This window comes from Anomalospiza imberbis, chromosome 8 (assembly GCF_031753505.1).
Source record: "Anomalospiza imberbis isolate Cuckoo-Finch-1a 21T00152 chromosome 8, ASM3175350v1, whole genome shotgun sequence".
Taxonomy (NCBI): Eukaryota; Metazoa; Chordata; class Aves; order Passeriformes; family Viduidae; genus Anomalospiza; species Anomalospiza imberbis.
In genome coordinates, this window is record NC_089688.1 from 20,975,996 (window position 1) to 20,992,021 (window position 16,026).

Consider the following 16,026-nt stretch of genomic DNA (forward strand, 5'->3'; position numbering starts at 1 on the left):
TCTTGAAGAAATCTTGTGTCTTTTAGATCGCTGACCTTGTGGATGGCTTTTTCTTATAGACAGACACGTTAAAAGTGTTCAGAGAAAAAAAATGAACTCCATTAAAGGAAACAAATTTAACCTATTCGTCCATTATTAAGATGACTCCTTTTAGCAGAAGATCATGGGAGCACAAAGTACCGTATAACTGACTGCATAGTCCATACAGATTAAAATGCACCAAACTTCAATTAAAATATTTTCACGTTCAATAAACCAGTAATATTGTTCAGAGAAGCATCATTTTGTCATAGTAAATAATTCAAGAAATAAGCCTATTAAACTGAGATTCAGTTGAAGGATAACTAAAATTCAACACTAATACTTAAATTTAATAACATGCTCAGCCAAATACAAAATTCCATTTCCTGCTAGATCAAAATTTAATTGTTACACTTCATTATTTGATAACAACAGTGTATTCTATTAAAAGGCTTGTTTACTATTTTATTCAGCTACTACTCAAAAATCCAGCAAAACACTCTCCCTCAGCATAAAGTGCAGAAGATAGTGCAGTATTATTTACGAAAGTAAAGGTAATTTCCCTATAAAAGATACATTTCTGCAATGTAAAATGCTGTGAGAGTGCTTCACTAAAACAAGTATTTCCAAATTAATTTGAATAGATTGATTACACACAGAAAAGTTTGCACAACTGGACTCAGAGATAGAAGGAACAAGACATTCACTCATCTCTATTCACATCCTGCATTCTCCCTGATTATATTAATGGAATATTCATTAGCACAACAAAATGTGCTACATCCAATACACCAGTTTAAACCCACTTACATGCTGAAATTATTAACAAGTTTACAGTGCTAACAACACATAAAATATTCATTTTACAAATCAGTATTCTGCCTAAAGGTGCTATTGAAAACACTAAATAAATAAAATAGATAACTTATATTCATAGTCGTACTGACTTACCCTGGTAGAAGAATTCACCAAAGAACCATCCAGATTCCCAGTGTTGCACTTGAAATTCAAATATAGATCAGGATTGTGGTTTGCTTCCCATCTTCCCAAATCAGGAGTCACTGACTTATCTGAGCTTGTGGTTGTTTTCTGGTAGGCAGTGCAAGTCATTCCTGTGAAACTGGATGGCTTGATCATGAAGGCTTCCAGAGCAATATTACGAGATACCTGTGAAAACATTGAGAATAGTTGTCACAAATCCATTAACCATGCTTGCAATTGTATCTGCATATACTCAATAAAGGATTGTGCATGTATACACAAATACACACAGAGATATGAGTATATATATATTCTCTTGGGGTAAGAAAGAAAATAGAACTTATTTAAAAATATAATACAGGATTCTACAACAGCATAGTGGGTTTGCTTCCATCTTTCTTTCTGATATATATATATATATATATATATATACATATATAGATAGATACAGCTCTGTTTCAATCAGTTACACTAGTTAATATTATATCAGTTTTGCAATTCCATCATTATCAGCTTCAGTGGAATCTGGAATTTAAGCAATAGAGTTACAAAGTGAACTAGCAACACCAGGCTTAAGAACTATTTAAAAATGAATAAGGATGTGCTTTGAACCTAAGAAATTAAACAGGAACCTTCTTAGCTATTTAGTGTCTGAGTGTTTTCACACATCTTTTTCCATGAGGGCATTGAACATGACTAAATGGTTCAAGGCAACACCATGTTACAGGTACATCTGTGGCCTAGCCTTCAGCAAAGTGAAGTGTATGGAGATGGAGACTGCAGCAGACTGCAGAGATGCATCTCTACCCTTAAACTAGCATTTTCATTTCATCACAGGCCTGTGCATGAGATAAACAGCTCATGTTTTAACAGGTGGACTACCTTAGACTGGTACCACACTGATAGGACTATATGGTTTCTGCTTCCAGGCACAGATTGTTTCATGATCTGTGGACCTGGCAGTGCTGGATTAATGGTTGGACTCAATGATCTTAAAGGTCTTAAAGACCACCTAAATGATTCTGTGATTCAATGTTATATAGCTGACACACAGTTTATAGAGTTTCTCTTTTTTTTTTTTTATTTATAATTGTAGTAGAAACTATTGGCTACCTAAGCTGTGGGTGTTTTATTTGCTGTTTTCTAAAATAAAGAAAGCAGATGCAATTTCTGTGAGACAGTTTCCTGGCTGGTCTCCCAAAGGAATAGACATGTTTGGTATTGTATAAGATGACACCAGACATAATCCACAGCTTTTATTTATTTACAAATTGCACTCAACAGTAAACTACTTCTCCTACAGAAATCCATAAGAAGCTAAAAGATAAAGCATGGCAAAACAGTTAGTGACACATATCTAAGTCTGAGTACATAGAATTACTCTTTTCAGTAATGCCAACATCTTCCTGAAGCAGTGACAGGGAAAAAACTCAACCTTTGTCACTTGACATTTAAAAGAAAGGCAAGTATAAAACAACAGAGTCCTCCTAATTGTCACACTGTAAAATACTTCTAAAAGTTACATTATTGTCACTATGCATTTAATACAAATACTTTTAGCAAATTTGATTATTTAATATAAGTGAGAATAAAAACTTCCTTTGAGAAACAGTCCAATATATTTTTCTCTCTGTTTGAAAGACCACTTTTCTAAAAACACAAACTAAGGCTGTTATGGTATTTGGCTTCCTCTATAATTCACTTCAGTCTATAATTTTTTTTTTTTTGGTTCCTTTTATTTTTATACATTTTTCCTGTGATTGACTCTGTACCTGAAGTCACATTTAAATAGTGTTTTTTGTGTAAATGCAGTGGACAATTGAGAAAAGAATAAAGCAAGCAAGCAAGCAAACTAACTCAAGGAACGATAAGGCTTTAAAGTATTTATCTAAACTTCTAAAAGGATAACTTTCAAGCTTGTAATTTAGATGTATTTCTGCTATTTAGATGTTGAAGCTGACAAGAAGACAATGTCTTAGTCTCCAAATGAGAACCTCTCCGTATCCAAGTGACACATTCGTGTAGATGGAGGACAACGAGTAAAAAAAATCATTCCTAACAGGTAGAGTGTGCTTCTAAAAAAACTAAAACTATCACTGAATTGGTAATGTTTAAGACATGATAGACCTTTATTGATAATCTTCTAAATACTTTAATCAATAGCTGTCCAGAAGCCTCTGGGTAAGGCATATTAAAATCTTCCAACAACAAAGGATCTTGTTGTCTTTGATGATCTGACATGTTGCTGTCAGTCACTCACTCAACTTGTACCTTTCAAAATAAAACCATATGCTATAGTAGCTTTAAAAATAGAAAGTGAATGAATAGTAAGAACATTAGAAAGATATTGTTGTGAACACTATATTGTCACAATAAATAAAACTGATCAAAGAAAACCACTTTTTAATACCATTGGTATTGATGTTTAGAAAATATTTTGGCCTTGCAAATAGAATTCAAGAGAAAAAAAATCTTACAAAATATTTTTTCATTTTTTAAAATACCTTTGATATAACTTGAATCTTGCTGGTCAATATTTGATTTGCAATCTGTTCCACACATCGTACAATCCTGGTGCAGGCTTTGTCTTCTTTTTGAGCCATCCACAACACGTGGTCATCCACCAACATTATATTGCTGGCAATCTCAATAAGAGCATCCCCAATCTGGAAAAAAAAAAAGGTGTTGTCTGTAAAACTCAAGAAGTAAGAAAAGAACAGATAAGAGTACAGGCACCTTATTTCTCTTGGTGACCATCATTGAAAGACAGTTTTGATTTTATAAAAAATTTAAATGGACTGAACAACCAAGAAAGGAAAAGTGCAACTCACATCAAGGAAGAGCTTTTTTAATTCACAGCTTTAAAGCTTATCTTCTAGATACAGCAGACAAATTGAGTCATCTCATCTCAATAAACAGAATTCCAGAATTATCACCCCCTTTCTTAAACTAATGAAAAATGGCCATGTCCTTCTAAAGAGCTGCTTCATGTTCAATCAAAGGACCTTGAGGGGGAGGCTTGGGGGGAAGAAAAAAAAAAAAGAGAGGGAAAATATATTCGAGAGACATCTTTGTTACAGACATAGTGGAGTAAATTTGAGATATAGCTCAGGTGCTGATATAAACTTAGATCATCTCATGAGCCACAGCTTTGGTAGTTTTAATTCACACTTGTGCCTAATCCAAAATAACAGATCTTTGTTTTGCCAGGTGACATTTTACAGATTTTGGTAACTGTGTATTTGAAATTTTATTAGTAGTTATATTTAGAAAGAACAAATATCACTGTGAATATTTTTCATAATTATTTCAAGCTGGAATAAAAATGTTTTCTTTTTAAAATTAAAAAACTTAATTTGAGTAAAATTTCAAAATTAACATGACCACATTACCAATATTTTTGAAAGCAAAGATATAGAAAAGATATACCCAGCTGTCACAAGTAAATCTGAATAAAAAGGTATATAGAAGAGAAAAACAACTGAGAAATATTGCTAAAGAAAAGATCAAGAAGCCAAAAAGCCACACTAATAGAAACAGAAAAATACACAGATGATTCAGTGGAAAGAAAAATAGAAATATAACAATAGTGAAAAAGATTTAAAGATGGCTGAGGTTATGAAGTTAGTTCTGCATTTTTAATAAAAAATAGATAAATTTCCCTTGCATTGCAAAGGTAACAAATAATGAGACTACATGTAAAATTTTATGTGACTGTTCCTGAAATATTTAATCTATTTTTGAGAACATAATTACTAGATAATTCTAGATGGCTTTTGACAATGTGACAGAGTTATTGATAAAGTGAATAATAATGAATCACATTAAGAGTCTGGAGTGATTTATGAGAAACTATAAAAGCAAACACCAATCAGCTAGGCAGTAACTTACTGAGGACAGAACAATAGTCTATGAATATACAAAAGGAGAGAAATAAGAAAATGAAGTAATTTATACTATATTAAATGCATTAATGAAGAGTAAAGTCATATCATTGAAAATTCAAAAATTTGGGCTATTATGCATATTCCTGACAAAAACTGTAGCGTGTTGAAAAGATGTCCCTTGTGCAGCTATTCAACCTCTCTTGTTTGAGAGGCAAGCCACCAGACGGGATAAAGCACCTTTATTTTGTATAAAAATGAACAATCCCATGTGGAATGGGATGCACATCCCAGAAAAGAGGTACAGAAACTGTACTAGTTTAGAAAGAATGTTTTTGAAAATATTTTGAAAAATTGCATTTTAATTGATTTCTAAGGGATTTATGTAATTCTAGTTTCAGCTGCTAGTCAATTCAAAACAAACTGCCTTATATGAAATAAAATCCAGTCCTATTTATAATTACAAGTGCAGTGAAGCTATTGACACTTAAATTTCATAGGTGCTTTTGTACCTTGTGAATGACAGCTAAGAAATGGGTGCTAGTTGAGAGCTCAATGGATGAGGACTCTATCTAGCAAACTTGAGAGAGAGGTAAAGGAAAAGAGAGAAAAATTAGGAGAAACGTTATAAATTAAGAAAATAGGGTATTACTAAATCAGAGATGTAGACATAAGTGATGGAGATAGAGATGTTTTGATACAAAAAAAAAAGCAGAAATGAAAACCTATTTGAAAGGTGGAAGAAGTCAATTAAAACATTAGAGATGGTGCTCAGCTTTAATGGAAAATACATCAGCTGCTAGAAAAACAAAGAAGCTTTATGGCAAATCCAGCTGTTTCTTTTGAATGTCAAATTTTTGTTTTGTCAGAAAGCAGTAAGATCTTATCAGGATTCTGAGCTGAAATAAAGTTGCAGCTTTGAAACATGATTCTTGGAGAGGACTTAATAATATACTTTAGATCTAGTGTATTATGGTGAAATTGAAGTTGGACACTTTCTCAAATTGGCACTAAAATGTTAACTGTTATAATTTCCAGAGCCAGAATGGAATGAAGATTGCCAAACCAAAAGAAAACATCTTGTGGTCAAAAATTACAGTTTATAAAATCTTTACAAAAGCAGTTACTCTGAAAATTAACAGCAAAAAAAAAAAATTATGAACATTTATGTTCTCTGTAAAAATCTATTTTTCCCATAGGGTTGGCATAATTCTGATTAGATTTTTCTGAAAAATGGCATACATAATGCTGAAAGTTTCTGTACAAAGTTGCACATAAAGACATATTATCTTTTCTTTACAAGAAGTGATACCTCCTTGCAAAATTCAGTCGAAACCTGCTGATAAAATGGAGAAAACAAAAGAAGCACACGTAGCTCCAGTGGCCAGCCACTAGACATTAGACACAGATAGAAACATTAGACACATTAGACATGATAGAAAATAAACTTAAAAAGAAATTTAATTAAGTGGCTCATTAAAACCAGGTTTTATTCCTAAGCAGCAATGCCCTTGTCATCAGTGAAGAAGACTTAGTTTCCTTTTTGGCACAAAGAGACACATCACAGTTTATGCAGAACATTTGCAATCAGCAATCAGTTTTAGGAGCTACTCTTCACTGTGTGCCCGCATACATTAAGAACAGGGCCATATGCGAAGGCTTCACTTCTAAGTGATACTTTTTTTCAGCATAGAGAAGATATCTTACATCTTCAACTTCATCCACGAAGACAATTAACTTTTCCATTATATAAGCCAAATATATTACATCCATTTTATCCGCAAAGAGGGAAGCACCTCTTGTGTAGGCCGTCAGCTGGCGGGAAAACTCAAGCACGGTGGTCAAATTGATGTGCATCTGAAAATACATTAGAATTGTTAGTCTTAATAAATCAGCTAGCTTCATTCTCTTTAAAAACTGGAGATCACATCCATTGGTATAATGCCTGCCATAATTTCACATGGATTTATGTGCATCAGTATGCCATGGCTATACATTTCAGTGGAATATTCAGGCATATGAATGTATTTTCAGCCCTCGGTCTTAGATTTCGTTGCTGTTATCTGAAGACACCACCACAACACACCAACAAATTTTGAAGATTTTTGTCTACTTTTTCTAGGCTGTAACTATCTGGTCTCATAAAATATACCAAGCTACTTACCTTGCCTTGCCTCTATCTCTAGATCTTCATGAAAACAAGTGTCAGCAAGGGCTCCTATACTCAGTACCACAGGGTGGGAGAGCAAGGGAAATTCAGACTGACTGTGAAGAAAATCTTTCCGGTTGTAAGAGCAGTCAGGCATTTGAACAGGTTAACCCCAAGAAACTGTGCAGCCTCTGAGGTTATAAAGTCCTGACTGTCTAAGGCCCTGAGAAACCCAACCTCACCTCCTTGCTTACAGGAGAATAGACTGGATTCTAGACATCACCCTAATTATTTTATTACCCTGTAATTGCAATGGGTCTCTTAATATATTAATTACTCTTATTTATGAACCCATTTGAAAACAGACTTTCTGTGGTCTTATCTAGCACTACTGATACTACCAGGGAAGAAACGGTCAAGGAAACTGAAGGTTGTAAAATCAGTATGGCAGTTACACATCTGGGCCATCCTCCACAGCGTTTCCTGTTACATTCTTTTTTTCTCATTAATTTCTATCCATCTACTTTTTCATTTCATTCTTTTACTTATCCATAAGAAACAATTGAAGTACTGCTTTTTTTTAAAGATATCAAAAAGGCATTCTAAAGAGGAAAGGCACTTTAGCTGATGAAAGTCTGATATGAGACTCCACAAGAAATTAACATCTTTCTGGAAAACTTTCCTTCCTTCCTTCCTTCCTTCCTTCCTTCCTTCCTTCCTTCCTTCCTTCCTTCCTTCCTTCCTTCCTTCTGCATGAGGGGAAAACTGCATGAGGGGAAGGAAAGTCAAGCACTGATCACCCTGCCAGCATTACTAATAATCATCTACACTCTAAGCATCTAATGGAAAAAAGTATTAAGATAAAGGTAATGCTGTGCACTTGTTCCTACTACAACTTCCAATTACCATAGAAACAAATGATTGTCTTTCAAGTAAAGCATTTTGTTAGAAGTCCATCTATCCTGAACTTGTGGCTGGACTGACATTTTTTGCAAGCTAATCAACAAAATCAGTACTAGGGAAGGGGAGCCTTGGATTTCAAAATGTTACCTGACTAAAAGCATGAAGAACTTGAGTTATTTCTTGAGAATAAGGACATTCAGAGTAGTTTTCTTCATCCCAGCGCCCAGTTCGGTTACATTTACGCCATGCCTTTGCCTCTTCTGCGCCATTGTGAAATGGAACAGAGTTAAAAGAATACTGGAGACAGGGCTGGTAAGCAGTTATCCCAGCCAATGTTTTGGGCCACCTATAAACAGCATGGTAGTAAAAAATTAAAAAGCAAAAGGCAACTTACAATATAGATGTATATAACAATAACCATATACAACAACATCAAGTGATATATGAGAGAAAAAGGTATTTTAGCTTTTACTTCATAAGGTTTTATAATGAATTACTTTGTTTCCTTGGAAAATGTCAGAATTATAAAGGTTTAAGTCTGGCTGGTCACACATTCATTCTGCATTAATTCCATGAAGGTGTTTAGTGTTAAGGAAAGAGATATGGTTGGTGGTTTTACTACATTAATGTCTGCAGACTGCAAAAAGCAGAGCAGTAAGTCCATGAAGGAAAAAAACCCAAAAAAAGAAACTCTCTTACTAAATGCTCTTAAAACTAAGTGCTCAAAATGTACCTGACAATCTCTGCTTTGCATTTTGACCCACCACTAAAAAGCCTTGAGAAAACAAAAAGTCCCAAATGTCTCAGAAACCAGTGTACAAGATTTCAGCAGAGATCATGTGTCATGAAGGAGGAAGGAACTAGCCCTCAAAAATAAGATATTTAGTTATACATGATTTATCTAGTATGATTCCAAAATAGTCTTTGAAAACATACTAAATCAAGAGCAGCCAGAATTCTTCTATTTAGCTGATTGGTCTGTTATAAAACATACTTTCTGTGTAGAGAAAGTGTTTTTCTGCTGCATTCTCTAGAATGGCACAACTGGATCTATTTCTATAGATACCAAATTTATTGTCATTTACAGCCTAGTGTGGACATAGCAGCATCAGGTAATTGGTAGAAATCTAAGAAGGCCATAAGCATATCACCAGCGAGTCAGCAGGTGTGGGAAGGATATGATTCTTTAATTGCACCGATGTAATGAGTGAACCAAATAAATCACAAAAATATTCGGCCTTTCATTGAAATGACAGCTTGGCAATCAACCTTTCCTCAAACAAATGCATTAGCTCCTCTAGTTACACAATGCACAATTGTACATTGTTACATAATATACTGAAAGGTTTTGGGCTATAAAAGTTATCTTCATTTCAAAGAAAAGCTAAGAAGAAGAATATTTTTATTTTTCACAGCTGTCACGGAAATAATTCAATGTGTGATGTAATAACAGTTGATAAAAAAATGATTCAAGAAAGGAGCTTTCCCAAAAAATCAAAATATGGAAAGTAGTATACAGAACATATAGCAGCATAGAGGACTTTTACCTCTGGGATGCAATATTATTTTTAGGAAAACATTTGCATTAATGCAAATGGCAACTTACTTCAAAAGTAAAACTAAAGAGAGAATTCTGAGCCTTGTATTGTCACAGTGAGCAGAATCTGCCCTTTATGACTAGGAATGATAGCATGTAACAACATTATCGTCTACCTTTCAGAATAAGCTTACAGCATTCTATAAAACAACAACCAAACAAAAGGTAAAAGATAGAGATGATAGAGAAAACCTCTTAATAGAAAAGGCCATCTCATTCTGACTCTCAGTGCCTAATTCTTGCTGCAGATACACAATTATAAATACCACCTAGGCTGGACTACTGAAATAGCCACACTCCCCTAACAGTTGACGCTTTTTTTTCCTTTCTCTTGCCCAATAAAAGAACAGCTCTTTCTAGTTTTGCCTTTGTGGTTCAATTCTTTCTACTTCCATACTTGTTATGTTACCAAAACTTCAAAGACCTTTGTAAGAAAACTTGCTGGTGTGAAAGCTCTGTCTCTGAGGATAAACCTTTGAACAATTTCAAGCACTAATGCTGAGTTGGAGCCTCATAAATTCTCTACAATTTTAAATTCATTCTCTCAAATGCCAAAAAGAACCTATGGACTCAGCATCCTTACATGTACATTTTAAAAATAAATTTATACAGATTTCTAGGAAGATGATCAATAGGTTGAGAAATGTCCACTCTCGTTCTTTTGATTTATATAAAATGACAAAAATGCCCCTGGTGTTAGTTTGTGCAGCATGAAGATTTATATATATTTATTTATGGAGAAAAGGATGTCATTTTAAGGCAAGAACATGAACTGCATAGAGTTTCCATCTAAAAGATTCAGTGTGAGTTTTCTGATAGGCGGTATATATTTTTTTAAAGATCTAATGAAAACCTATTTCAGCATAACCACTATAAAAAACACAATTCCAGTTATTGTGATGACAAAAAAAAATCTATATCTATGATTGTCAAAGGTCTATAATGAAATTTAATCCATATATATGCATTGCCTCAGCAATTTTGCCTCAGTGAAAAAGGCAAACTTGCTGGTACTGAGGTTAACACATAATAAAATAGCTTTGTAGTAAGGAGAAAACAGATTATTTGAGTAGGTTTTTATTTCCACTTCTTTCTAATTCAATCCTTTACTTTTATTCAAACACAAGAAATAGTAAAAAAAGCCTTTGGGCTTTTAAGTTTTAGAGGTAACCTATAAATAAATAGAGGCTTTCAGGTCAGAAATATTCACAGAAAGTTCTGCTATTTAAGAAAGGCTTCTTTCCTCATGTACTTTCATTAACTATTCAAGCTGAATTATCATTATAATTCATTTGGTAACAAGTTACTGTCTTGATTTCTCAATGGGATTGCCATCATTTATCAGTCTGATTGTCAAGCAGGTTTTGTTTAAGAGCTTTGTGCATATCATTGGTGCATTTTACAGCTGACTGAAAACAATACCAAATTCCACAGAAACCTTTTCTTCTGATTAAAATGATTACATTATTAAAATGATTAAAAATTTAAAAAGCCCCACCAGCATATGTAGATAAAAGTAATGATGGAGCAAAAGCTACACTTAGTCTACAAAATTTTGTAGACTCCTAAGATCCAGATAGCAGGACAGGTGTACTTTGTAAGCATATGATATACTGGTAAAACTTTGTGTCCTTTAGCTCACCTCATACAAGTTATTTGTTTTACTAAATAATTTTACTTTTGATTTTGATCCTCTTCAGTGAAATATTTTAGTAACAGTCTCATGACATTTCTTACCTCTAATCTCAGCTGAACAAAGCCATCAGAACCAGAACAGATTTAAAAAAGTAAAGCACTGAAGATTTAATATTCTAATGCTTTAGTGCAGTTTTATCATCTTCTACAAAGAAAAAATTTGAACCTTCTCAATTCATCTAATTTCTTAAAAATTTTCCATAATGCATACTGAAGAATTAGACTTCCTGACTTTCATAAACCACTGCTTCTCTTGAAGCACTAGGTCCCATTTCCCATCAAAATCATACAGTGCTCCTCCTTCCTACCATATTACATAAAAATGACAACTAAAATAAGTGATTTGTAACTGACACTGAAGCATCATGTAAGCATGAATATGGTCTGTACCTTCATTAATATATGAAAAACACTCCAAACCCAGAAAGTCATACCTGAAATCTCCCTTGTTGTTAATAACTCTTTCTGCAGGGCAGTAAGGAGCAGCTGTTTCAAGCACCACAATTTCTACTTGTTTAGTGCTATTTCCATAGGAGTTCTTGACTAGACACTCCCAATCTCCAGTTGCATCAATGTCAATACTGGATAGGATAAGTTCACTAAAAAAATGAAAGATTCATTATTTTATACACTTAATTATACAGATATCAAGTCACTGGCTTTCTGACATTAACTTATTTTTTATGAAAATACCTAAATAGGGTTTGGTCTATGATATCAGAGGGACAGACTGTATGAAAGTGGTAGTAAGCTCTTGGCAGCACCAATTTGTATTGATTACTCAGGTTGTAACAGGCTATAACACAAATCATCACAAAATAATATAAACTATTTATCAAAGCCCATTCTGCTTTCCCCAGGTATTACAGAATATTTGGTTTGTTGCCTAACCAAGCACTTGGAAGTCAGAAGGCATTTCAAGTTGACCACACAACCAACCCTCAGAGAATGCGTTTGCCTTCAGCTGTGATTATAGCTCCTGTGGCATTTCAGCACCAGAATCTGGACTCTGCTATCAGGGGTAGAACATTATTCAATTACTCCAACTCTACAGATGTCATAGACCAAAAATAATGCTAACTACTACATTTTAAGAAGGTAACACATTATATCTTAAATCTGCCATGGGGCTAGAAATAAATTTTACTACAGTTTTAAACAAATTACAGCTTTTGAAAGTAGTTGGGAGAGGAAAAGAAGTAGCATTTATCTGAAATATTTACTTTGCTTTACAGAAATGGCTTGTCTTTGAATATGCCTTGTGGTTTAGACAATTCAAAATTATGTGGGAAGAAACACAGTAGGGTGAGAGAGAATGTACATTATAAAAACTGAAGGACTGAATTAACAGTTAATACATTTATTTCAAATCTGTATTTAAAATAAAATCTAAAAAATTTTACTTGTTACCTTTAGCACTTTTTTTGTAGATCCTGAAATTTTGAAAGATGATTTTCTCAAGAACCTACCATGAGACTCTTATTTAGGTCCTCAGAAAACAAGTAAACCACGAGAAATAGTCTTTGATTTAAGATAGTTGTTTCAAAATTTTGGATATTTCTCCAGATATTCAGTGAAATTTATTATTAAATAGTAACTTTAAAAATATCACATTATTCCTATTTATGATGGCTTTGAACTCCAAGTGCCCCCATTTCATTTTCACAATGAATTCTAACATAGTTTTACAGCAAAACATATAGAAAAAGAATTGCTAGCTGTTCTCATAGAGTAGTTCAGTATTTTTATGTCAAAAGAAGCAATTGTTCTCTTAAGAAGTCTCAGGTGAATAGCCCAGTAACAGCAGCCTCTCAGCTAATTCTTAATACATCTTTTTGCATTCAGGTAGAAGTACTTCATCGAAATTAGCCAGTTTAACAATGTTTTAATTAAATATTATATTTCACCCATCATAACAATCTCACATCATCTTTATAGACAGTTAATAAAGATCATATTCCTAGAGCTTTTAAAAACAAACATGCATAAAGCTTTTTCATTGAAAGAAAAGGTAGAAGGTATATTCACTTGTGGCATCAAGATGTGGAGACTTCTCAAATGAATAGAATGTATGATAGTTGTGCTGATCTTCTGATATATTTTCTAGAAAATATCTACAATCATTTTTAACAATAAAAATGTGATAAAATTGGAAACCATGGTGATGGTAGGTAAATACCATATTTCAGCTTATTATAAATTTTACAAGTAATAAGTAAGCAGATAAATAAATATAAAGGGTGTATTTTCCATTTATTTAAACTGCTGAAATGTGTTCTGATGTAAATGAAGTCTGCTGCTTAACAGGTCTCCCCTCAGCAGATGAAGTTTCCTAGACTCAAATATTTACTAGAGAGAAATGTTTCCTAGAGACAAATATTTACTGATACACCAGCCTCGTTTCTGATAGAAATGCAATACTTGAACACTTGTTAAAATTATCTCAAAAGACAAGTAACTGCTCACATTCACACTTTTAATCTTTTATTGCCCTTTCTTCAGATGGTGATAAAAAACAAGCCAGAATAGGTTTATGCAATATAGTGACTAGATCATGAAATTGTCTTCTGAATTGCCATCTGGCCACTGTAAATGATGCATTCATTTGTATTCCTCTTGGAATATTTTGATCGCAAGCCCAATGGTGAAACTGTTCATTTACTTACCATCTGGATATGACAAATGATAAATTGATCTTATATCTCGGGAGAATTTGGGGGACTGAATTAAAAAAAGTCTTTTAATACTCAAAAAAAGCACTCAGTGTGATCCTGTAGCATTCTCTCTGCTTATAATCCTTGGAGACACTGACTTCACAGTCCTCGGACAAGAAGGAAAGAGCAGGCCTTTCCTGGTTATAGAATTTCAAAACTCTATTTCACAAAGTTTTCTAGTAGGTCAGTTACATATTTTAAGTCTTGGCATTGTTGCATAAGCAGACGCAGAGACTCTCACTCATAGTCAAAAGGCATTCTTGATCTCTCTTGGCAATGGCAACAAGTCTTGGTTAAAGGCGAGAACTCTCCCATAACCTGAGAACATGGCAGGACTCTGATTTAGGAGCTTGACAAAACCACAAAAGAATTAAGAGAGGATGGCTCCTTTGGCTGTATTCTTTTCTTGACTATCCTATCTCACAGGAGCTAATAAACATCAGGCCACAAATGCCAACAATCTTGCCCCTACCATGCAGCTTTTCTAAGGGTGGAGTATGAGTCAACAAGGACTCCTACGCCCTCTGCATTAGCAATCACATCCCACTCCTCAGCAGTGTGACAGTTGCCACTTTTCAAGGAAATTTTGACTTGCAGGATGAGAAGAAATGGCCTCAAGTTGCAGCAGAGGGAAGGTTTAGATTAGATATTACGAAAAGGGTGGTCTGGCATTGGAACAGGCTGCCCAGCAGAATTGTGGAACCACATCCCAGGAAGTGTTCAAATACCATGTGCATGCAGCACCTGGGGATATGGTTTAGTGCTAAACGCTTGGACTTGATGATCTTAGAGGATTTTTCAAACCTTAACAATTCTGTGATATACTATGATGATAAAATGAAGTCAGACATTCTTGAGATGGTATCAAGACTAACTGAATAGGAAGACTGCTGCCTGATGAGAAAAGGATGACTAGCAGGCTTTTCTTAACTTTCCCTTTGAAATTATAGTGACCTTCTCATTAGAAACATTGAAATAAGGAAAGAGAATACGCATAATTATTTTTTGTACAGGGAAATTTCATGCATGATAGAATTCCTTTTTACAAATGTGGTGATTGACATATTGAAAAATTAATTAAAATGTACAGCTGATGCAATTGCATAAAAAGGTTGTTCTGATATTCAACTGAGGCCCATGGCATTTGTCGTTATAAAGAGAGGAACCATAATACAAGCGGAAGCCACAGTCATGTAATCAGTAACCTATGACAATAGAGTTCTATTTGAGGCATAGTTTTGCACTGCTACAGCTATGCATAACTAATTAGACAATCAGAAGTAGGTCTCATTATGCAAAATTACTCAGCCATGTCCTGAAGAGGTACTATAGCAACATTTACTGTACGCCCCAGCAGTCATTTGCATGCCAGGAAACAAAGTAACAAATAAAGAAGAGACTTTAACAACATATTTTGATTGGCTTTTCACAAGAAATACTTTAAAGTTTGACTTGAGTTTCTGTAAGATTCAGGAAGAACCAACTGGTCTTCCTGCAGGAAAATAAAAATTATTTACTTTAACTCAGGAGACATTTAGGTCTTCTCATATTGTTCTTCAGACAGAGAAATAGCTATGTGTTCCCACAGTTCAGGCAGAAGGTCTGCATAACATGCCTCCAACCCATACCACCTTAAATTATTAATACTAACATCCAATTTAAAAAATGAGTGTTGCTCTCCAGAGTACATTGCTGCTCAGAATACAGCCTTTCACAGGGGACATAAGGTTAAAACATGGAAAATCAAGAGAGAATCTGTAAATCAAGGCACTCGTCTGAACTCAAATTGCTAGTCTGATCTCTCTGACAAAATTAGTTATTTACCCTTGAAAGAAACAGCTTTAGAATGCTGGTGGCCTTTGAAGTAAACTTGTGTCCAGGCAACAGCAAGAAAAAAAGGAAGATGAAAGTTGGTATTCATTTTATGCGAGAAGTCTAGCAAGTATTTTCAGGTGTAATCAATGTCTCTTAGACAGAGGTAATGCAATATGCATCCTTTTTTTTTCTTTTGATTGCATATAAAGACAGAGCTTAACTTAACATTTAATACCATCTATGGGTACTCAAGAAATGTAATGTGCT

At 34.1% G+C, this 16,026-nt stretch overlaps 1 protein-coding gene across 2 annotated transcripts in view; it reads right to left on the reverse strand.

Annotated features, from left to right (window-relative positions):
- Nucleotides 1-16,026, reverse strand: part of LOC137478144 (adhesion G protein-coupled receptor A3-like) — a 255,839-nt gene that overhangs the window by 108,982 nt on the left and 130,831 nt on the right. For both annotated transcript variants that reach the window (XM_068197751.1, XM_068197752.1), the window contains exons 8-12: nucleotides 11,665-11,829; nucleotides 8,086-8,284; nucleotides 6,594-6,743; nucleotides 3,507-3,668; nucleotides 973-1,188 (exon numbers count right to left, since the gene is read on the reverse strand). In XM_068197751.1, coding sequence (XP_068053852.1) covers nucleotides 973-1,188; nucleotides 3,507-3,668; nucleotides 6,594-6,743; nucleotides 8,086-8,284; nucleotides 11,665-11,829 — 892 coding nt within the window. The remainder of the gene's footprint in view (nucleotides 1-972; nucleotides 1,189-3,506; nucleotides 3,669-6,593; nucleotides 6,744-8,085; nucleotides 8,285-11,664; nucleotides 11,830-16,026) is intronic.